Source organism: Amblyomma maculatum, chromosome 2, assembly GCF_055883805.1.
Source record: "Amblyomma maculatum isolate TAMU_Amacu chromosome 2, ASM5588380v1, whole genome shotgun sequence".
Taxonomy (NCBI): domain Eukaryota; kingdom Metazoa; phylum Arthropoda; class Arachnida; order Ixodida; family Ixodidae; genus Amblyomma; species Amblyomma maculatum.
In genome coordinates this window covers 3,065,047-3,088,553 of record NC_139345.1, presented here as the reverse complement: position 1 = coordinate 3,088,553, position 23,507 = coordinate 3,065,047, and the positions used below count along the sequence as shown (strand labels likewise).

The window sequence follows — 23,507 nt, the reverse complement described above, 5'->3', positions numbered from 1 at the left end:
AGTAACAGCATCACCTGCACTTGCTTTCCTTCTACTGGATTCTTATTACTGCTGAACACTCGGCACAGTGCGAGGCCATCATTAGGCAGTTCTCGTTCCAAAACTTTGGAGTGATCGCTGCCCAAGGAAAACATTGGCAACAAACCAGTGACACCCGCCTAATGCGCAGCTCCATATGGGAGGATAACGTTTGACAAGTGCCAGGGCATCACGACGCGCTGCCTGTTGTACAAAGCAACCTGCATGTATGTGCAGGCATCCGCGAATCGCTGGTGGAGTGCGTACGCAACGAGGACGACGTGCCGGTGAGCTACGTCATGTGTGACATCAGGGAGAAGCCAGAGACCATCACCCAGACGTGCAACAACAAGCCCTGCCCTCCGAGGTAGCTACTATGGTGTGCGAAACTGGCGGGTGCGCGTTCCCGGGAGGTCATTTTCATTTTACGAGAAGTGTGTGCAGCGCGCTTGGTCTAAAAGATTTCATATCACATTTGCGACGGAGGCACTTCGCCTCCCATGTAGCATCCATCTGCTAGTCACGTTGGAGGCTAGTTTGCCAGAGGGATACAAACCAACGACATGTAGAATAGATAAGTGTTAGTGTTAACCCCATATATATATATATATATATATATATATATATATATATATATATATATATATATATATATTTGGTCATTTTCGAGTTTGCTCATTTTCGGCGCTGCTTCCTGTGTGTCTCTCACGTCCCTGTCTTTTTTTTTTTCGCTTCAGGTTCCGCCAAAAATGATGGGATTAAGTTTTTTAAAAAATATTTAATGCAGGCTAGGGAAATCAGTTGCATACAGCTACCAGCCGTCTTGCGCACCACAAGCAGTTTTTTGTTTCGAAAATAAATAATTAGCTAGTTATGTTAATCCTTCTAATTTGCTTAATATTGACTTTAAACAATGAATGTGATTTGCAAAGTTCGAGAACACCTTCAGAAACCCTCATTCTATATATATTTGCGAATAAGATTACCCCACGTGTATCTTTTTTCGAAGCTTTAAAGAAAGCACGCGGGTTCAAAAAGAAATGACGTCACTAGCGCGTGCCACGATTTCTCTGCTTTCAACCATGTATCGAGCGAACCAAAATCAACTGCGGCCGTGTCTCGAAGGAAGGTTGCAGTGTTAGGCTCATAATTTGGCGATGGCTGCAGCCCTCTCAGCCAGCTCACCGCGCTCGCTTCAACTTGCACCGCCACATGTGCCAACTGGTTCACGAGGGCGAAAAAAACCATTGCATTCATATTGGCCTGCTGCTGCAAACGGGAACACGAAGCCATGGCCGCAGCTGACTTCGTTCATTCAAGCCATGGTTGAGAGCAGCGCATTCGTGACGCGAGGATGCATTAGTCATGTGATCTTTCATATTTGCGGGATCACTTTGGAGCTTGAAAAACGTTCGACTTTCATTTCCGCCAATATATGCAATGCGAGTTTTTCAAGGTGCTCTTCAACTTTGTAGATCACTTTTAGTGTCTAACGTCAAGGTTAAGCAAATTAGAAAAATAACCTTATTAACTAATCAATCGCTTACGTACGTATCTAATATATATATATATATATATATTTTTTTTGTTCTTGAACCTGGATTTTGGTTCATGGCCCTTTTTCCCGAGCATTTCACCCCAGATGAGCCGAGCACCAGGCCGGGGGAAATCTTGTACCCATTGGAAACCGGTGGGTACCCGGTGGCACTGGGGATCGAACCCCGTACCTCCCGAATGCTAGGCGGCGATGTTGGAGCTTGCGTCTAATATATACTTTTATTATGTTTTATTTGCGGTAACGCTAGTTTGGTATCGCTTCGCCGAACGGCGAACTGTTTGCCGCGGCACACGGGGGTCTCTATCTTCACGCGCAGGTGGAACACGTCCGACTTCACGGCGTGCACTAAGCCTTGCGGCGGCGGCTCGCAGTGGCGCTCAGTGCAGTGCGTGCACGAGGTGACCAGGGGCGTAGGAAACACACTCGTCGTCCCCGACGGTCACTGTCCGCAGCCCAGGCCGCTGGAACGGCGAATGTGCAACCTGGTCGACTGCGTGGCGCGATGGAAACCAGACAAGTGGACCAAGGTGGGTCACGAGTTGGACACCTAAACCACTCCGTGAAGTGAAGGTAGGGCGAAGAGAAGATACCGCACATTATATCGCGGTAGGCGGCGGCCACCTTTTGGTGCCTCGGTGTTGTCGGGGTCCTTCAACCATTGTGAGCATTGACGAACTTTGGTAAGTGTATACATCTTTACGCGCAAGCTGCAGTCAGTGCGACAACCGAGTATTGATTATTTGGCTTGTGGAGTTAATGTCCCAAAGCGACTCGGACTATGAGGGACCCCGTACGGACGCTGGCTTCGGATGATTTCGAACACCCGTGGTCCTTTAACGGGCATCGCGCAGTACACGGGCGGTTCGCGTTTCGGCTCCGTCGAAAGGCGGCTCCACCGCGGTCGACGTCAAGCCTGGGCGGCCTAACTCAGTAGTCAAGTGCCCTGACTACTGAGCCACCGCGGCGGGGAATTAGAGAATAGAGAGCACAGTGCAGTGCGAATGAAAGGGCGTCTAAAAAGCAATAGCTCGTCTCGACTAGAGAGAACAGATGGCCCCGGAAACGAGCCGACTCGTGCATTGATTGGGCTGCACACAGCGAATATGCAGAAAATATATAGCTCTTTGATCGCCATGGGTTGCGAGAACGGAAGAACATGAGTAAACGAGCGCGAAATGTATGAAGTATAGAGGCGGGCGTTACTTTGTTTTACAATTTTTGCTTACGAACAAAACTGAATGGTTGCAGTGCTCCAAGAGCTGCGACGGTGGAGTGAAGACCCGCAAGATTCGCTGCCAAAGGGAGCTGGCGTACGGCAGCGTGGCCGAACTTCCTCCGTCCAAGTGTGCGTCACGGAGAAAGCCGCGTGCCGTCAAACCCTGCAACTCGAAGCCGTGCCGGGGTCTCAAGGCCTCCGTGCAGGGAGGGCCCGAACGCAAGGTGACTGTGTCGACATCCTCTCACTTGATCAGGATTGCCATAAGTTCTCACCACTTATGGCAGAAGCGAAAGTTTCTTATGTCGCCCATGGCAACGTAGCGAGTAATGACAGCAAATTATTTAATTGCTCAATGTAGTCTTGCTGAGTTTTTTTTTTTTTTCATACAGAATTCTGGGAAGCCGCATTTCATGTCAGCTTGTTGCACAGAATTTCAGTATCGCGAATTTTGCGAGTGGTAATATGACTCGCTTTTCGGGATTAACTCGGCAAATTGCACGGGAAACCGTTTCCCAAGCGCTGTGCCTTCGCATGTACGCCTATGTTCGAGCCGAGATGGCAGTAAACGCAGTTCATTACGGACAAGACGCACTAGTTTTTTGACACTGAAATTTTGCATGTACATCGTACCTGCATCTGAGTGAGTATTTTAGTGCCATACTTTTGCAAAGGGTTACTATGCCTTGAGGACAGCCATTTCTAGATCACGGCGGCGTACTAGGTTGAATTGGTCGGACGCATCTTTTACGTGTCACCGCGATTACGCCGTATTCTAGTATTCAGGTGCTACTTGTGACATTCGTAGTAAAAGACGGGACAAACAAAGAAGACCTCCTCAGCTAGTGCCGTTTTCCGGCGCAGTTTTCTGTCTTTTAGTAAGGATTAACCATCGAGCCCCCGAATCAGCCCTCTTTCGGAAATGACCACACGCACTCATTTACAAGGATTCGCTCGCTTCCTCTGTGGGCCCCCAGGTGTCGCTGACCGCCGAAGGAGCAGCGTCCGTGTACCGGGGAACGACGCTCAAGATGCGTTGTCCGGGTGCCGTCGTCAACGCTTCCACCGACATCAGGCAAGCACTCGAATAGCCTCCGGGGGTATTTCTCATACGGCCGTTATTGGTGAGGATGTTCAGAGGAGGCTTTCATGTGTCTACATCCTGGACTTGGAAAGAGCAGAGGCACGTGGAGTGAGGGCAATGAAATTGGTTACGAGAAAAGGTTATGCGCGTTGACTATTCCGCTATCGGCGGCCTAATTTCGGGTCTCCGGTATTTTATTTCTGCAGCTCATGTAAATTTGATGAATGCGAAACAGAGGCTTCACATCCCTCTTTCCCTACTGCCCCTTTCTCCTGTGGTATAAAGTCGTTACTCACTCACTCCTTGTGCTGTGCGATGTCAGTATTTAATTGGTTCACAGGTAGGGAAAGGCGCAATATCTGTCACACTTGAGTCTGTGGACACCTGAACCGCGCCGTAAGGGAAGGGATGAAGGTGGGAGTGAATGTGGAAAGAGAAAGAGGAGCCGTAGTGAAGGGCTACGGAGTAATTTCGACCACCTGGGGATCTTTCCAATACACTATAGCGCAGCAAAAGACGAGGACACAAGAGCGAGAGACGAACACCACGAGGGGATCTTTAACGTGCGCTGACATCGCACAGCACACAGACGCCTCTTCGTTTCGCCTCCATCGAAACGCAGCCGCCGAGGTCGGGTTTGAACCCGGGTCGATGTCAGTATTTTGTTGGTGTTGTGGCTGTAGGGAGAAGGAAAAGAAAATGTACGGGCCTGCCACTGGCTCTGTAGCTGAGCCACCTTTTTTTTTCTTATAGGAAGGGAAAGGCGCGGTAACTGTCTCACTTGTTTTCTGTGGACACCGCAACCGCGCCATAAGGGGGAAAGGAAAGTGGGAGTGAAAGTGGAAAGAGAGAAAGAGGAACCGTAGTGGAGGGCTACGGAGTAATTTCGACCACCTGGGGATCTTTAACGTGCGCTGACATCGCACAGCACACGGACGCCTCTTCGTTTCGCCTCCATCGAAACGCAGCCGCCGAGGTCGGGTTCGAACCCGGGTACTCCGGCACAGTAGTCGGGCGTCTTACCACTGCACCACCCCGGAGGGGCAGCTAAGCCACCTCCGCTGCCTCGTGCAGACAGAAAAGTCCGCTGCCTCGTGCAGACAGAAAAGAGAGAAGAAAGAAAAGGAAGACGGAGAGAAAGATGCGCGCCGCAACAACAAGCGATGGCGGGTGCAATGGCGGCCTACAACAGATAAAGATTCAGTGGCAGGCTAGTCCCCACCGCAAGCGGCGGTGACATGATCTACCTGCCCCATCAGGGGAGACCGCGATGTCAGTACACGTTAAAGATCCCAGGTAATCAAAATTACTCTGGAGACATTCATTACGGCACCCCCTTCTCTATTTCCGCTTCCACTTCCCTCCCTACCCTTACGGCACTGTTAAGGTGTCCACAGGAAAAGTGATAGATACTGCGCCTTTCCTTTACTGCAAACAAATAATAATAATAATAATAATAATAATAATAATAATAATAATAATAATAATAATAATAATAATAATAATAATAATAATAATAATAACAATATTATTATTATTATTATTATTATTATTATTATTATTATTATTATTATTATTATTATTATTATTATTATTATTATTATTATTATTATTATTATTATTATTATTATTAAATCGGTTTAACGGAAAGAGAAGGGGCAGTATCTGTCACACTTAAAAAAAACTGATTTATTTATAGGAAGGGAAAGGCGCGGTAACTGTCTCGCTTATTTTTCTGTGGACACCGCAACCGCGCCGTAGTGTTCCCTGGGCGCCTGAACCACACCGCAAGGGGAGGAATTGGGAGGGGGTTGAGGGGTGGCTGCTCCTGGCCCTATGGGGCTGGGACTGGTAGGTCACTGCCACTTGCGGTGGGGGCTAGACTGCCACCATATCTTTATCTGTTGTAGTTCGTCATTGCACCTACTATCGTTTCGGTGGTGAACTAGGGCTGTGGCGACGCGCATCTTTGCCTTCCTCTTCTTTTTCTTTTATTCTCTATTTTCTCTTCTGTCCGCATGAGATAGCGGAGGTGGCTAAGCTACAGAGCCAGTAGCAGGCCCGTGCATTTTCTTTTCCTTCTTCGTTCAAAAAAAAAAAAAAACTGATTCGTTTATAGGACGGGAAAGGCGCGGTAACTGTCTCACTTGTTTTCTGTGGACACGTCAACCGCGCCGTTGGGGACGGGAGGAATGTGGGAATGAAAGCGGAAAGAGAGAAAGAGGAACCGTAGTGGAGGACTTCTTCCTTCAGTCGCAACAACAACAACAGCAATGTTGGACTGAAACTGGAAAAAGAGAAAGAGGTGCTGTAATGCAGGGCTCCGGAATAATTACGACTACCTGGAATCTTTAGCGTGCACTGGCATCGCGGGTACTCCCCTGATGGGGCTGGGACAGGTGGGTCACCGCCGCTTGCGGTGGGGGCTAGCCTGTCGCAGAATTTTTATCTGTTGTAGGCCGTCATTGCACCCGCCATTGTTGCAGTGGTGGACGACGGCTGTTGCGGCGCGCGTCTTTCTCTCCCTCTTCTCTTTCTTCTTTATTTTCTCTTCTGTCTGCACGAGGCAGCGGAGGTGGCTCAGCAACAGAGCCATTAGCAGGCCCGTGCATTTTCGTTTCCTTCTTCCTACAGCCACAACAACAACAACATCGCACAGCACACGGACGCCTCTCCGTTTCGCCTCCATCGAAATGCAGCCACCGGCGGTCGGAATCGAACCCGGGTACTCCGGCACTGTACTCGGCCATCTTAACCACTGCGGCGGGGCCGATGCCGGCCAGACTGGGCTATATATAGTGAAACGAAAATGTAGGGCAGAATCGACACTCTAGCTACGCGTCCGTTTTACGTCACGTGGTACGGCGATGTGTTCATGCCGTTGCCATGGTGACCGCCGTCTGTTTACGATTCGCGGAATCACTCGACCTTAAAGAATGCTAACAGTAGAGCTATCGCCCTAAAAAGCCCAACATCATTAATCTATAGAAAGGCAGTTCTAAACAGAAAAATCTTCAATGGACATTGACATTCATAAGGCGCCTCAGCATAGGCTCAGATCCTTTCCAACAGGCACCTTGTTTTTTAAATTCGAAAGCTTAAAGCGATTACCTCTTTTGTCGCCACCGGTCTTGCAGTCGGGTAAAGTGGCTGAAAGACGGCGCGCCCGTGAAGGCATCCTCCCGTCGTGTCGCCGTCTCGCGCAAGGGGGCGCTGCGCATCCGCAAGATGGACTTCGACGACTCGGGCGTCTACGTCTGCTCGACGGGCACCTCCACGGGGCAGCTCATTCTGTCCGTCAAGCCTCTCGCCTCCGAGTCTCCAGCAGCCAAGGGTAAGAGTGGCCCTTCGCAGACGTTTTCTTTATCAAAGAAGGGGTTGAGAATTGTAAAAAAAAAAAAAAAAAAATTAAATTGGTTCATAGGAAATTCACATATCTACGTGGACACCTGAACCGCACTGTAATAGAAGAGAGGAAGGTTGAAGTGAGAGAGAGCGAGAAAAAAAATTTGTCGACGATTACGTTACTTCCTAATGCAAAATTTGAGCGCAGCTCATCAGCTGTTTCACCTTTTTCGATAGATTGAGGGAAAGATTTCGAGCAAGACATGTATATGCAATTACAGACAACTGTTTTATTTTTCACACATATTCCTTCAAAAAACTCTCCACTAACAGTTCTTGACTGTCATGAAGGAAGCTCTGTGGTCGGAGAAATGAAGAGAGCAATTAAGTTATCGGGAGGTTGCGGGAGGCAGCGCGTGGGCCCGTGGGAACGTTGCGCGGCGAAGAGACTAATGCCACAAGCTGCAAACGAGAAGAAAGAACCTTCTCAAATATCTTAAACTGACTTGAAAACGCTGTAGCCAAAGTTAGCAAGCGTCTCATTGAATTTCTAGCAGTATGTTTAAAGGAAAACGAGGGCGGTCCAGATCCGGGCCAGGCCTTCCTCGAAAGCCAAGGGACGATCGGCTAGAGATCCGGACTGTGAAACTAGCTCTATATACGCAGACTACATCAAAATATGATGCTTTTTTTTTGTGAGTGTGTGAATTATCGGTTACTGCTTATGTTACCCTGCAGTTCTGTGTGGGCGGTCGCATTATTCATGAATTATTTTCGCAGTGAGTACCATGTGTGGTCACGTCTTCCACTTGAGCTCTGAGGCGTGCCTTTCATAATTGGTTCACAGGAATGGAAAGGCGCAGTATCTAGTTGTCACACTTGTTTCTGTGGACACCTGAATCGTGACGTAAGGGAAAGAAAGAAGGTGGAAGTGAAAGTGGAGCTGATTACGAGGGACAACGCCGGCGGCGACGACGACGACGACGACGACGCGAAACCCAGGAACGGGCGCCGAAGAGCTGCGCTCTAAAAAATAGCTGTGGTTGAGCTTGTCGTTATACCTGAAGGTACGCGAGAGCTATCTGCATGACTACGATTAGGTTTGTTTGAAAGTAGAGACACGATTTTTGCACATAGTAATTAACTCTATGGTTTCAGGGGACACTTTTGGCCACTGAAGTGCGATGAGGCAAAAGCGTCTGTTGCGCGGTGGTCCGAAGCCCTCCACTACAGCACCTCTTTCTCTCTGCTTTCACTCCCACCTCCGTGATGACGCGGTAGCGTAAGCTACCAGCCAACATATAAAGCCCTGCTTTAACCGAGCCGTATGACCGTGCCTTGCGTGGCCTAGGGATAACGTGAATGGAAAAGTTTTGGCAGGCTGATTGTCACATCATCCTCCCATATGAAAGCAGAGGCCCGAGTTAGCAGCTCCTGCCAAAACCAGTCCTGCTTACGTCCAGTTAGCGTTCGGCCATGCCAGCAACCGCTTCCCACGACCTCTTCTTCTAGCGGTTGTTAGGCAACGGCTCAATGTCAGTGCGATCACGGCGAAGACTACGAAGAAAGTGTGATCACAGCGAAGAGGCGAAGTGGCTGGCGTAGTGTAGCTCTCGCTACAAAAGGTGGCCTAGTCAAGGTCAATAATTATAATAATTGGGTTACAGGAAAGGAAAGGCGTCACACTTTTCTCCATGGACACGTGAAGCTCGCCGTAAGCGAAATAAAAGATGGGAGTGAAAGCGGAAAGAGAGAAAGAAGCGCTATAGTGGAGGGCTACAGGGTAATTTCGACCACCTGGTGTTCTTTAACGTGCGCTGACATCGCACAGCACACGGACGCCTCTTCGTATCGCCTCTATCGAAACGTAGCCGCCGAGGTCGGGATCGAACCCGGGTACTCCGGCACAGTAGTCGGGCGTCTTACCACTGAACCACGCCGGCGGGGTCACGTGCTTTTCTCCTCCATCGGAAAGCGGCCACCGCGGCCGTGATTCGATCCCACATGCTTGTGTGCAGCAGTAAATCGCCCTAACCACATCTCCACCACGGCGGGGCTTGGCCGCATTTAGGCTACTTATAGTTCAATATAGCATGCTCGATATCCTACGCACTACCTCATTTAGGTGCAAGCAGTGATGTCCGCTGCGATCAATATTCATACATTAAATAAACTTTCCTACAGGCGTGGACCAAGAGACATTCAATTCTAAAGACCTGCGAGGAATTGGTGGGAAGCGTCCGAAAGGAGTTGACTTGCCCGCCTTCATCAACGGCATTGATGACGTGAAGAACAAAAAGGGGCATAAGGTAAGGTAGCTTCCTCAGGTGAAGCTGATAAATTAGCAGATGAAACTGTGCCAAAATATTTTACATACATTCACCATTTCCGACCGCCTCTATTTATGGTTGCTTTCGTGTTATCTTTTTTTTATTCAGACAAGAGATTTGTATGTAGCACAAGCAACTGAAGCACTCGCGCGCACATTGCAAGCGAAAGGTTCAGCATTAAACCATTGTTCCTCCTGAACACATAAATAATTACTATTGACTTTTATGCTCCCCGCGTATCATCATAAGCTTAACAGGATTTCGCCGCGCATACCCATTTTCTACACGGGGCTTTGTTTATTTATGAATGGCAATAAAAAAAAAATTTAACACGCTTCGACAGTGCCGCACCGAATCCAGCATTAGATGAGAGGGGCCTGCAACAAATTATTGGGTGGTCTGGACTAAATTTGGAGGTCACCATCGTGTTCGCTGTAGCCAAATTTGGCATGGACATCGGTTTTTGCCCAACTCGAACGGAGTCAAATTTGGAAGTGGCTAGAGGTACATTTGAAGGTCATCATCGAGTTCGCCATAGCTCTATTAGCCCAAATCGGACGGGGTCAAATTTCGGGGGCGATCTGTGCCAAATTTTAGGGTCACCATATTGTGTTCGCCACAGCCGAATCAGGTTGGACATCGAGTTTGGTTCAGATCGGACGAAGTCGAGTTTTGGGAATGATCCGGGCCATATCTCGATGTCAACCATAGAAGTGGTCGGCGCAACCGCGGACGTGACTGCGAAGCGCAAAGATGTGATGGCGGCGAGTCACGTGGTATAATATCATAGCCACACCTTCCTTTAGTGGTCAAATCCAAACCACAGATGACCTTCAAGACTGCGAGCAATGCAGCTAATGATGTAAAAAACCTCACTCGTGACACCGTGGAACACGCGTACCTTAGTTGCATGTCCACGCTTTATTTCTGTCATTTAAAGTGTTCTGTTCTCGGATACTTCTTATGGTTCATGGCCTAATACAGATGTAATTAAGTGCCTGAAAAGGTCATTAAAATTGAGAAAATTCGTTTTCTTTTGCTTGTTTTTTTTTTTCTTGGCAGCGTAATCGCCTCGCTGCAGGTATATATTGGTATTTGTCACTTGTATAATACTTCACTTATTTCTCACAAACTAAGTGAGAATTGAGTAATGAAACTGCACATTCTCGTCTTTCCCCAGAATGTTTTTAGTATTTTTCTGCAAACAAATCAACAGAAAAAATACACTTTTATTAAACTTGCGATTCTGTTTTTTGAAAGTTTACATCTCTCGACCTTCAAGCATGGTCGTTGTTCTCTTTATATGTCATTTGCCTGTGTGTGGTGTTTGTAAACTGCTGACTCCAAAAAAAAGAGGATAGTGAGTATGCCTGAAAAAGTTTCGAATATGCGCGTTCAGCACACAGCACTGCACGCTTTGTACAACTCGCTGCTTCAATTATAAATTACCTAATTTTATATTTTATTTATCAACAAGTGAGCAAAATAGGTAAACCTGGCTGCTTAGGCAAGGAAGTGGTGTGCGTTACGGGAAAAGCGCTTGTAAAGTGCGAGCTGCCTTATTCTTTCACGCGGACCCAGGGCCGCGACCGGCAAGCAATCCATGACGTCATGGGCACCCTGGATGACACGACAGCGCGGTCGGGTGCAGCGAGCCACCACGGAGGTTCCACAATCCCCAGCATCCAGACGCTGCTCTCCGACTTCCACAAGAGGCTCGGTGGAGGCAGTAGTAAGCATGTTCCGACCGGAACTTAGTCTGCAGTGTTTTCATCTCAACCCTCATTATATTTGCGTATATTCAGTCATGCGCATGTAGCATGAAATTTTATTTTACCGGCAATTTCGGACGGTGGACCGTCCTTTTTGAGTGCAAATTTTACCCTGAAGACGGATAGCTCACCGTCCGAAATTGTGGGTAAAATAAAATAAGATACCCGGGAAAGTTTTGTGACATCCTTATTGCAATAAATTGTCACGTACTCCGTGAACGGTGGCCAGACACGAAAACGCGTAAGAACTGTAATTAAGGGGGGTTATCCCAAGGGGAAGCGGCACACAACAAAAGCGCGTCCTACTCTCCTTTGTCCTTTGATGATGATGATGATGATGCGTTGGGTGATGATGATGATGATGATTTGAGGCTGCACCCTTTGTAACGGGTGGACACTAAACTGCGTCCCAGCCAAAAAAAAAAAGAAAGAAAAAAAGGAAAGAGAGAGAGAAAAAAAAAGGAAGAGTTAACGGTGGACGAGTGTCCACCACATGCGGAGACGGGATTTTGTGACTGATGTAGCACTGTCACTGTTGCCACTGTTGTCGCCACGTTCACTGCACTCTTAAGGCATAGCGGCGCCACCTGGCAAAGCTAGGTGGCATTAATCCCTTCTTCCGAAAACAAACAATGCTAGGTGGCAATATATATATATATATATATATATATATATATATATATATATATATATATAGATATATATATATATATATATATATATATATATATATATATATATATATATATATATATATATATATATATATATATGCTAAAAGTTTTGCGCGCGTATCTAAGCACCCACTTCTTGCGAGGAAGAGAGCGTGGACAAGGCTTCCAGTGCGCTTCCTCACTCAGGTGAGACGCAATCTTTGAGACCCGAAGGTGGTGCGCTGTCCGTAGCACGATTTTCACTAATTATCGTGTTGCTGAATTCCAACACTACGACAGCTGGCGGCGCAGGATGGCAAAGCCAGCCGTAAGCGATCCCGAATATTTTATCAGGGTGTGGTCCCGTGAGACTGGAATCTGCGGCCATTCGGCTGATCTTTGCAGGTTTCGCAGGCACCGTAGACATCCCGGGCCCGCGTTGCTTTGTTTGGTATCAGCCAAATGGTATCCGTAACGGAAGCCGGAATAAACTTGGAGGGGTGTCACAGCTTGAACTTCAAGCGCACTGCAATAGCGTTTGCGGAAGATGTTTCCTAAATTTGTTTGCCAAATAAACTTTTTTTTTTTTCGCGTCCATCTTGTCAAGATATTGACGCGAAGAATTGAGGAAATTCGGCTTTAAAAATCACGCAGTTCCCCACCTTTTTATTTTATTTTTTTTTTTTTGTTTTTGTTTTTGTAAGCCGATAATGGAGAGCGCAAAGCGCCATCTGCTACCGTGGTCTGCTTCCGCGCGCAGCTCCTGAGCGTGATCAGCGGGCCGGCAGTGGATGGATGGATGGATGGAATATAGGAGCGTCCCCTTTGAAACGGGGTGTTAGCAGTAGCTATCATGCTCATTTTTCTCCCTATAACTTAATTATTGTTATTTATTAAATTTTTGTTTCTAGATTACTAACTGTGTGCACGCGCTGGTCGGCTCGACGCGGCAACTGTGCGCGCCGCTGGGAAGCATGCGACCTACGCTTGCACAGTGGCGCCCCGCGAAGTGGATCACGCTATGCTCCCGGTCTCAGTGAGTCGTGCTTTATTCACTTTCGCACCGCTTCATCTTACGAGACGTACAGACGACGCGCGGCGTCCTGCTACAAACGAAAGCACGCTCCGTAACTTAGTCCCCATCGGGCACAACGGTCGTAACGAAGAGAAAAACTGAAAAGAGGGGGTTACGCGGCCCTATCTACTGTACTTGCTGTGATGCACAGCAACGGGTCCACGAGAGAGGAAGGGAGAGGAAAGTAGGTGGGAAGGAAAAGCGTCGCCGGTGCTGGTTGCCGTTAGAGAAGTAAATATGGATGGGAGAGGGTGCACACTGCGAGATCAGAGAAGTAAATATTGTTACGTGGCGACAAGCAAGAGAACAGCACAACATGGTGACATCCTGGCGCGAGGACTCCTCTCGCGCCACTGCCGATTTTCTTCGCAACACAATTCCCGGGACCACCGAGCGATCATCCCGATCGCTTCGTTGAAGTCGGTGGTGACGTGACGGTGTAGATGTTCAAGAAAATATAGAAGAGAATGATGGGCTTGCCACTACGATGACAATGACCATAATGATGCTTGGGTGATCCGCCCCTCTGGAACTCTTCAGCCATACGCGACCGAAGCGTCCATGGGACCGATAGCTTGAGGTCGCGTCGGGCGTCTGGGCGGGGGTTGCGTGTTTTTGTCTTTCGGTTCGTCGGGTCTTTGCTCTGGTATGGTCTCTGGTCAGTTCATGTGTACATCTTGTCTTCAAATCCGGCCCTCCCCGCCTCCTCCCCCTTCGGGACGGAGACGGGCTTCCTTTCGGTCCTTAATTCCCCTTGGCGTCCCCGGCGGCGACAGCAGGGAACCTGTCCTTGTGTTAAATGGACCAGAGGCGCGTCACCGAACAGCTTTGACCCCACTCGCCGAGTTCTCGAAGTAGGCGGGTGACCTTGGAATTACGCGGGAGAAATGACCACCGTCTGCGGGCGACTTCGTGGGCTGTTTCACCTTGGTGCAGGATCTCCACAACCAGCACAACATCGTCATCGACACCAGAGAAGTTTGCCTTCGCCACCAAAAAATGTGAGAGGACGTTCGAGCACCCCCCTCGGCAGTGGGCAGCACACCGAGTGATCTCTGTTGCCCCACTGATTGGACTACACCGATTGAACTTTGTTTCCCCAGCTAGGGAAGTGGGTACAACCGACCATATTTAAGCGGTGGAAATTGTCTTCACGGAGAGATTCGTTTTTCTTCCTTCTACTGTTAACATCCCATCATGTAAAAAGTGTATAAAACGTCCTTCTTCGCCTCTCCTCCCTGGCTGCTCCTAGTCCGTCGTCTCTGCTTCTTATGGTTCCACTGCGGTGAAACCTGCCCTCGATCCTGATCACATCAGTGGTAGTTGGTCGGGTCTGGGCAGGAAGGGCTGGGGCGAAGCTGCGCGGAGTTATCCCAGGGCTCTCGGTCGATATGGTTCCGGCGTAAGGATGGCGTCGATGCTCCAAGGTGAGGACAGGAATGACGTACGCCGCACCTCCAACCAAAATGTTACGTGCCGACAAGCAAGAGAACGGCAAAACAGGGTGACATCATAGAGAAAGAGTGGTGACATGGTGAAGGATGATTTAGTGGCTGGCCTAGCGCGAGGGCTCCTCTCGCTCCACTGCCGATCTTCTTTTTCGCAACGATATGTTAGAGGTGAAAGGGGAGAGGACGCACATTGGGAGACAGTACGAAAAGTTTTGGTTGTCATAATGCGGTCGTTGGCTCGCGGAGGAGGGAGCTTGTGCGAGAGGTGTGCGGGGGTGTGTGCGTAAGAGGGGGGGTTACTTATATCTTGTTTGCGAGCTTTGCGCACAGCGTGCTAGAGCTCAGTAGGTGAGTTCAGCAGGGACGCGGACAATCAGTGCGCCGACAAGCCAGCTCGGCCCGTGGCAGAAAGTCGGACGCTCTCGCCAGTGTGTGTTGTGAACCTCCTGTGTAAGGAGGCGCTGCCTGTGTGTGGCGGGTGGCGTTCGATGCGTGTCTTGTATTGTCGTGCTGAATGTGCGGCACAGCGTAAGCTATGGCGTCTGCGGACGTTAAGAAGCGACAGGTGTTTTTTTTTTTTTTTTTTCGTTTGCGGTCGTCGCGCTGAACGTGTGGCGTAGCGTAGGCTATGGCGGCTGCGGACGTTAAAAAGCGGCATGTGTGTGTGTGTGAGAGACAGAGAGAGAGTCGTCCATCCATTTGTCGTGCTGAATGTGCGGCGTAGCGTAGGCTATGGCGGCAGCGGAGGTATAGAAGCGACATGTTTTTCTTTGTTGTTTTTTTTTTGTTTGTTTTGCGAGAGTCGTTCACTCTTGCATCTATGAATCAGCGAAAGCACTCGGTCAACTGCGACCATGACACTGCTTTTTAGCATTGTTCGCTTCGAACGGCATTTGCAGCTATCACGCTTTCCAATGATTTTGTGGCAGAGAACTCCGCCCGCCCCAAGCGCGGCGTGATAAATCGAACTAGGCTTGTGCAATCAAGCCATCACGGGCACTTTACCAAGTTCGCTCCCTGCCACCGAAGGAACTACATTAAAAGTATAGACAAAGATATACACGCCATGATGCTGTCGCTGCGCAGCATCTTGCCGCTCTGCCAATAAAGGAGCTGTGGATGCGGCGGCCGAAACGTAGGGATGCGCCATGGACTAACGCTTTTCTTTCTTTTTTTTTTTTCAAATTCACGGCGGCAAAAGTGGAGGGTGGGTTTTTATGCGAGTGGGTTGATTACGCGACAAATACAGTATCATTTTTCACGATCGCAAGAAGCGTCTGAAGCCAATGTCTGTATATCAAATTATCAATATATCGAACTAGTTCACGATTTTCTTCGAGTTCGATATATCCAGATTCGACGTATCATGCAAAAGAAAAAAAAGAAGCGGACTTCCGGTTGAAAAACACTCTCCAATGTACTGCTGTTATTTATCTTGGTACGAAAAATGGAAACTTTTAGACTCCAGGGCAACATTTACAGTTAATTACATAATTAACTTATTGACATATTTATTTTTCTGAGGCAACATTACACCAGCCTCTATCGATTGACGCCACGCATTAACCTCTACTACTTATCAATTACCCGCAACTGCTGCGGACACGATTTTGCGGACGCGGTCTGCGGACAGAAATCTGGGAACATGGCAAAGTAACGCTTTCGCGTTAATAACAATAACAAAAGAAGCCGTCCTCCTGTCCTGAAACAGGCCTCGGGAACAGTGCGAACGGTTCAGCTGTGAGCTGCTGTCCGCAATTTCCGGAATGCCGTCTGTACTTTTAGGCGCAAGGCTTCGGCTTATGCGTGTTGCTTGACATTCATGCAGACCAAGTGAAGCCCGAGAGCATGGCCACGGATGACGACGACGACGCCCTGATGCACAATAGCTACGTTCTGGGCCGTGGGAACGCAGACAACCTGCAGTTTGAGTGGGAGACTACACCTTGGTCCCTATGCTCCCAAACATGCGGAGGAGGGGGCCTACAGGTCAGTGAGCACGCATCTCTGCACCATAATTATGTTGCCTCATGAAGAGTGTTCTCTTGGTGGCACTGATCTCACATTTACCCATTAGCAGTGTCCGAAATTTCCCCGTGACAAGCTTGAAGCCACGTATGGCATCTCAGCTGTACGGATTCAGACTCGGGCATTTGTATGTCCTTGATATCCACCATAATAGGTTACGGTGTCCCCAACATAATGTCGCACGCCTTGTCATGTGCAAAACCTGTTAGCTGTGGAATATATCACTAAGCGTGAAAAGCTGGGCTAGTTGGTTTCTAGTACAATTGTGAGATTTTGTTACAGCGTACGAAAAACACACGGACGAAGGTAGGATACAACACGATCCGGCGTTCGTGCTGTCTCTTTCACCTTCGTCCGCGTGGTTTTCGTGCGTTGTAACAATCTCTCACGATAGCTGTGGAGCCCGTCTGTGTGTTGCCCTTGTGCTTTTCACCTTCGTTCGTGTGTGTGTTTTTTAGCGCTGTAGCAATATCTCACGATAGCTGTGGAGCCCGTCTCTGTGTTGCCCTTGTGCTTTTCGCGCTGAAGCTCCGCAAGCTTACTTTGCCACATTATAAGCGTTTTAAAGGAGAAGCATCCCAATTTTCAAAGGGGCAGGAAGAACACTTCTGAGCAGCATTCGTCGACTTGTTTGCTTTCCTGCACGGTGAAGGAAGAAGTAGAACGGGGAGTACGTGAAAGCAAGAAGGTAGGTTGCAGTTGGGAAAGTGGAATTATGGACTCAAATCCATCTTTAAAATATCCTCCCATGATTCCGACATATACGACTAAATTCCAAATTACCGAGCCGAAGGAGTGGTTTGACGAGCTTTACATGTGCCAGCCTTTGCGCTGCTTTCGTCGGCTGGAGATGTTGCGCACCCCTTGGCTTCCCTGCCATCGAGCGCTGGAACTGATCCCCTTAGGTGGTGATCTGTACTCTACACGCAGGTCCGTGTGACACAGTGCATGGTTCGTCTGCACAACGTATCCAAGACCGTGGACAGAACGCTGTGCACGGACGCCGGCATGGAAGAGCCACAGATCCTTCAGAGCTGCGGCACCGAAAGTTGCCCTCGTTGGGTGGCGGGCGCCTGGTCGGAGGTGAATGCCGTTTCTCTGGAGACATTTATAACTCACTTGTTTCCGCTTGTATAATGTAATAATTTCAGCTACATTAAAACGCCCTTTCTTTAGTGCTTAAAGATACGAGAAGAACCATTTTTTTCGGTTTTGCTTCGCTGCCCTTTGAGCGATACTAACCACTGACACTTGTACATGCATTTCAACAAAGGCGGACAAACCAATATATCGAGTTAGACCGCAATATAGCGAAGCGTAATTTTTTGAAGATTACTATCAGAAATCGCATAGTTTGCAGGGGGGGGGGGGGGGGGGGGGGGAGCGGGGGGGGGGGGGGGGTTATATGTGCCGACGACACGAATTGTATTCTTTACTAAACTCATTCTTCTTCTTGGCCGCACTTTGAAAAGATAGGCTATTTTAGTCAAAATCACACATAGAATTATGCACGCGCAACAAGAACTTTGGATCGCGTAATTCACTTGACATTCTTTACAGCAATTTTCTGTCGATTGTAAAAAAAAAAAAAAAAAAATTATGGCACCGGGTAGTGCACAAAGAGCCTTCTAAATTACCTTTTTATTTTATGTTTCTGTTTGCTCAGTGCTCAGAGGGCCCCTGCCTCGGGCTTAGTCGCGCCGTCCAGCAACGCCAGGTGAGCTGTCGCCTAGGTAACGACAGCGTCGTGAGGGAAGAGCAGTGCGACCCTTCCTCGAGACCTCAGGATCAGCAGGAGTGCTTCAGTGAGCTCTGTAGAGGCGTATGGAAGGTTGGCGAATGGTCCGAGGTGAGCAGCCCAGGCATTACCGAACGCCGTACATCTGAACGGCAATAGACGCCCTTGCGACGCATAAAATGATAGATTGTCCAGGAGTTGTGCTTGTCACTTGACAGGAAAATGGCCAGATATATGATTGCAATAGATGGCAGCTTACGATGCCTTTGATATTGTGTATATCCTTCAACGCCTAATTATCTTAGTAACATATATGCGCCAGTTTTCCCTCATTAAGGTTTTGCTCCGTTACGTAGCATTGCAACAAGGCCAAGACACATGCATAGCTTAACACTAGTCTTGGACGCGCGAATACAGGGCACACTTTTTTTTTTTTTTTTTTCACAGTGCACTGCGACGTGCGGAGAGAGTGGTTTCCGAACGCGGATTCTGCGCTGCGTCTGGTATGGTACAGACAAGCCGGCTGGAGACTCGTGTCGCAGTCACGACCGACCAGAGGTGCTCCAAGGCTGCGAGGCTCCGCCATGCGATGCTGCCAGTGAGTGACCAGGACTCTTTCAGCGAGCTTAGCTGGGCGCCATCGCTTTGTACGAGCCATCATTGGCGGCGCCGCCATTGCGCAGTAGAATAGCATTTGATAGAATTATTAACCTGTTCATCATCAGCCCTCAACTTACAATGACTTAACAAATGATGAAAAGAGCAAAGAATTTCTTAATCAAGCTAAAGGAAGTGTGATAAAGAGCGACACTTCTTTTAGGTGAAAAAACGTGAAGACTTGACCAGAGTGTCGACTTGACACAAATTTGAATATGAAACCTATGTATCTTTATCAAACGCTTTATCAACTCGGCAACTCTTTTTTTCCTGAAAGGAATTATCATTCAGCACGTCAGGCCATTTTCAGGATATCCTGGTAACATCTTTTCTCTGAATGCATTTATCATGGCATGCAACATACCAGGTGTTTCAGCCAACACTTTCGAATATCCTTGAAAATTGTGAGTTCAAAATAGAGAACAACGTATCACAAACTTTCTGCCACAGTGATCACAATATATGCTGCGAAGCTTCTCATTTTCCAGATAATAAAAAAAATAAAAACTTAAAATACCTTTTTAAGCATCGCAGTTGGGTGACTAGCCCCAATAGGGGGACAGAAGCCATGAATAAGACTGTATCATGAAAGTTTTTAAAAAAAGAAAAACTGATTTTTTTTTAAGCCTTGCAGCGCGAAGAAATCCAGTGCCTTTTCTCGCGCGAAACCGAAACTGAACGCAAGAGACGCGCTAGCTAGAATCTTGGTACAGAGGCGACATCTGGTGACGACGTGTGCAGAGGGAGCGGCAGCAACGGCGCTCAGTTCGAACTGCAGCCGGTATTTCGCCCCGTCTTGTCCTGTCCAGCTAGGCTTTTTCACCGAAGCACGCAGTCGCCGCATTTCGCGAACCGCTGCCGCAGACAGCCGGCCAGAATCGACAGAAAAGTTACATGCAATGCAAACATGGGCGGCTGCTCCTTCCGCCCAAGCCTTCTGTGCCGCCTATTCGCGATGGTCATCAGCGGCAGCGGTTCTCAAAGTGCAGCAGCGCTCCCGCAGTTTCCCCCTAAGTAGGAAACAGTAGAGTTCTTCTGCCTCTCAGCGTGCACGGTTCAAGGTAAAGGCCACTCATTGCCGACTGCGTGGTCGTTATTCTTTTACAGTGACAAAGCGAAATGAAGTGCATGACACGTACGTCGAGGTAAAGCAGGCAATTCGAATTACCGATAGCACTGTCCACGTCATCACCGGACATCACTTCTGTATCACGCTTCGTTGTCTCTCATGGTTTGAGTTTTAGTTTTGTACGGAAAAAAGCGCCGGAATTCTTCGTACTGCTGAGCTTTAGAAAATGAGGTTTCCTTCGTTTGAAAAACTGATATGGCATCGTCCTGCTCATGGCTTCGAACTCTCCGGTGTGACCAGCCATCTAACTGTAATAAATAAAAAAAGTTGATTAGTGAGTTTTAGTTAATTAGCTGCATAATCAGAATAGCTTTACAGCGAACTGTGTCCGCCGAGCCTCTGAGCTTGTTCCTGCATATATATTTGCTTTCATTTCCAAACTCGCTGCTTTTAGGAATTTTCGAAAATGTTCACTGAAGCACCCAGTATAGGCCGTACAGTACAATTGGCTTATGAAGTGTAGACGACTAATGACCCTTTGCAATTTAGAAATTTTCACGCAAATTTGAAACAAGGGCTATCTTTTGAGCTGGTGCTGGTATTTACAATTATGTACTTCAAGGTCAGACACTCTCACAATCGCATTCCATGGCTTCCTCTCTTTTTCTTCTCCGCACGGTACCAAGCAGGGCAGAACTGTGAAGACCACTCTCGCAACTGCCAAATGATCCGCCAGTTCCGCATGTGCCACATGAAGAACTACCACGATCTTTGCTGCGCCACCTGCGAACGCAGCTAGACCTCCTCCTTCCCTCTCAGCCGGGCGACAGATGACTGCTCTTCGCCATCAGTTTTTGCCAGCGGCCCCCGCCTTCAACTGTTGGTGTAGTCGGCTGTGCATTATTGCCCTGCAATCGCTTGGCTAACCATCTTGGCCATTAATGGTGACAGTGTGCTTTTGTTCCCTCCAGCGGTTGGCAGAGGGCGCCTACTATGATTGCGTCCATGGCCTATTCGCAGGCAGTATCCTGAGTGCTTGAGGACTGATGGTGTACAGGAAACCGAAACGCTGCAGTATTTAGTCTGCGACAAAGTGTTAATGTTGACGCGGGAGTCCCATGCATCCTGTTCGTGGAGATTTCATCCTGCTTTGTATGACGGATGGCATGATGAATCAATGATGCAAGTGGATAAGTTGAGCTCATAGCTGAGTTGTAACCAGAACCATCCAGCTGCAGCGCCATAAAGCGTTGGCATGATTCTGCCCTGAACCAGGTGCTCAGCAGCTCTTGCTTGCAAAAAACCAGAAAAGCGTTACAGCCAGTGGAAAGGTTGGCTCGCAGTTGAAAGAAATTCCATTCATATGAGTTGGAACTAGGACTGATCAAGTGCTCATACTGATATTCGTCCACAGCTATTACGTATTGATATTATTTTCTCACGACTCGATCGTCAGAAGGGGCTTGCACCTTGGCTGATAACTTGGTGGGTCGCCTTCATGCGAACCTCATAAAAATTCTCTCTTTAGGCATTATGTGAGACTACGTTTGTGTGCCCGGAGGTAAAAGTCAACCCTCACTATGCGGCAAGCTTGAGCTGCCTTGCTACAGTTGCTGATTGCCACCAGTATAACTGCTACTTTCTTGACACAGCTTCACTGCTAATGATGTAGACTTCAGTAACTTGCTTTACTACAGCTGCTGACTGTCATCAGTATAACTGTTAATTTCTTGACACAGTTTCAATGGTTCTGTTAATCATTCAGTACAGCAAAGTGGCAAAATATCAAATTTGTTTTGCTGCTGAGTTAGATGCAAATAAGTAATTTTTTTATGGATTAAGGACATTTTTCCTTGCATCTACGACGGCTTCTTTTAATTCCTCTTTTTATGCAATCTGCACAACATGCACGCTGGTGTCAACAGTGAGAGCAAGCTGCTTTCCCATTTTCTGAGCCCAGAACAACATTATTTGGTATATGAATATTGGTATTGCATTTTGCATCAACTATTGCCATTTGACATTACTAAGTTAAGCCTACCAATTCACCTTAAGTTGTGCCATACTGAAAACCTGAAACCATATTTTTTTTTGTTTTATCTGCAGAGTTTTACAATGTATTAAAGCCTCACTGCCTTTTTACTTGTGTTCGTCAGTCATCCTGCAGTGGGTCACACTTACAAATGCCAGGACTCATCATATAAGGCTGAAAGAAAATTCACACTCTGTCTTGGACAGATTTGGTCAGCTGGGAAGAGTTTTGTTAATGACATAAAGGAAACAGCGAAGCAGTTACGTTGGTTATGGCTAAGGACTCAAGATGTTCTACAACATCTAAAGCATAGATCACACTTGTATTTAGGTGTTTGTGTGAGGTGTCTAACCTTACTGCAATGATATCAAGCTGTCTAACTCTGAGTTGTGAATGTTATTTGTAGATACTTATAGTCAATACACAAAAAAGAAAATATGCAGTACAATGCTTCGCAATGCCATGCACCTGGCAGCTTTCCCATAAAAAAAGAATTACATTGTTATAGCTAACAGTTCTGAGCACTTGCATTTAGTGAAATGTTAATGACATGTCTGGAAATAGTTGACTCTGAAAACGAACAAGATGCAATAATACCTTAATTTTGTTGTTTTGTGTAAAGTTTCTTTATGATGATTATATTGTCTCTTTAAATATGCCTGTCATGCATTACAGTACATAGTTTGTCACCACTTAGGCCGTCATTATTGCCAATTTAGAATGTGAGTGTTGAATTTGCATGCCTGTCTATTTGTTGAATGTTGCCTCTATTTCGGACTGCGTTACTCCTGGAGAAAAACGGGTTGAGGTTACACGAAAGGAGTTCAACTTTTCGTGTCTCCGACAATGCATTTCTTTAGTCATGCATTCTCGTACAGTCATCTTAATAGTTTTTTGAGTTTATGTTGTAATGCCACCATGTCCTTTTCTTACCGTTCATATGGCTAATGTGCTGCTGCTGTTTGCTAGATCGGGTGCCTGCGGAAGAAGTTAAAAATGTGCCTAATGAAATGCTGGGACTGGATTTTGTAGTCTGCACTGATCACGTTGTGTTGCAATCACTGTTGCCCTTCTGAATTTCAAACTCATCATTGTGTGTACTTACATATTGTTCTAGTTAAATCTTGGCTGCCTTCTGTGTTCTTTCAGAATAACTTATACTCATCTCCTAAGTACCAAGTGGATAACAGGTTGCTTTTTTATTATGTGGCATTCTCTACCATCATATATCATAAGCTGCAGTTTCTAAATCTATGATCACATTCTTAACGACTCTCCTTAACCCTTAGTTATGAATCTTGATAAACCAAATTCTATTTCTTCCCTATACCCCTACAGTGACAAAAAAATCTGAACAAATGCTAAAAAGTGTCTGAGCAGCAAACTATTTAAGGGAAGAAATATTTGTATACCGATTCCTACCACGTCTGCTCATACCAGCATCAAGGTGCCCAGTTCATATAGGTGGTAACACAATGTAG

The 23,507-nt window shown here is 47.4% G+C and overlaps 1 protein-coding gene across 1 annotated transcript in view; it reads left to right on the top strand.

Moving 5' to 3' along the window:
- LOC146197846 (protein madd-4-like) overlaps positions 1-22,092 on the top strand; it is a 261,142-nt gene extending 239,050 nt beyond the window's left edge. Inside the window, exons 12-23 of the mRNA XM_084593100.1 lie at positions 256-385; positions 1,893-2,103; positions 2,825-3,016; positions 3,770-3,867; positions 7,014-7,210; positions 9,406-9,530; positions 11,133-11,283; positions 16,331-16,491; positions 17,461-17,613; positions 18,197-18,379; positions 18,716-18,866; positions 20,684-22,092. Of these exons, the coding sequence (XP_084449226.1) occupies positions 256-385; positions 1,893-2,103; positions 2,825-3,016; positions 3,770-3,867; positions 7,014-7,210; positions 9,406-9,530; positions 11,133-11,283; positions 16,331-16,491; positions 17,461-17,613; positions 18,197-18,379; positions 18,716-18,866; positions 20,684-20,793 (1,862 nt within the window). The 3' untranslated portion in view covers positions 20,794-22,092. The remainder of the gene's footprint in view (positions 1-255; positions 386-1,892; positions 2,104-2,824; positions 3,017-3,769; positions 3,868-7,013; positions 7,211-9,405; positions 9,531-11,132; positions 11,284-16,330; positions 16,492-17,460; positions 17,614-18,196; positions 18,380-18,715; positions 18,867-20,683) is intronic.
- The last annotated feature ends 1,415 nt before the right edge of the window (positions 22,093-23,507 follow it).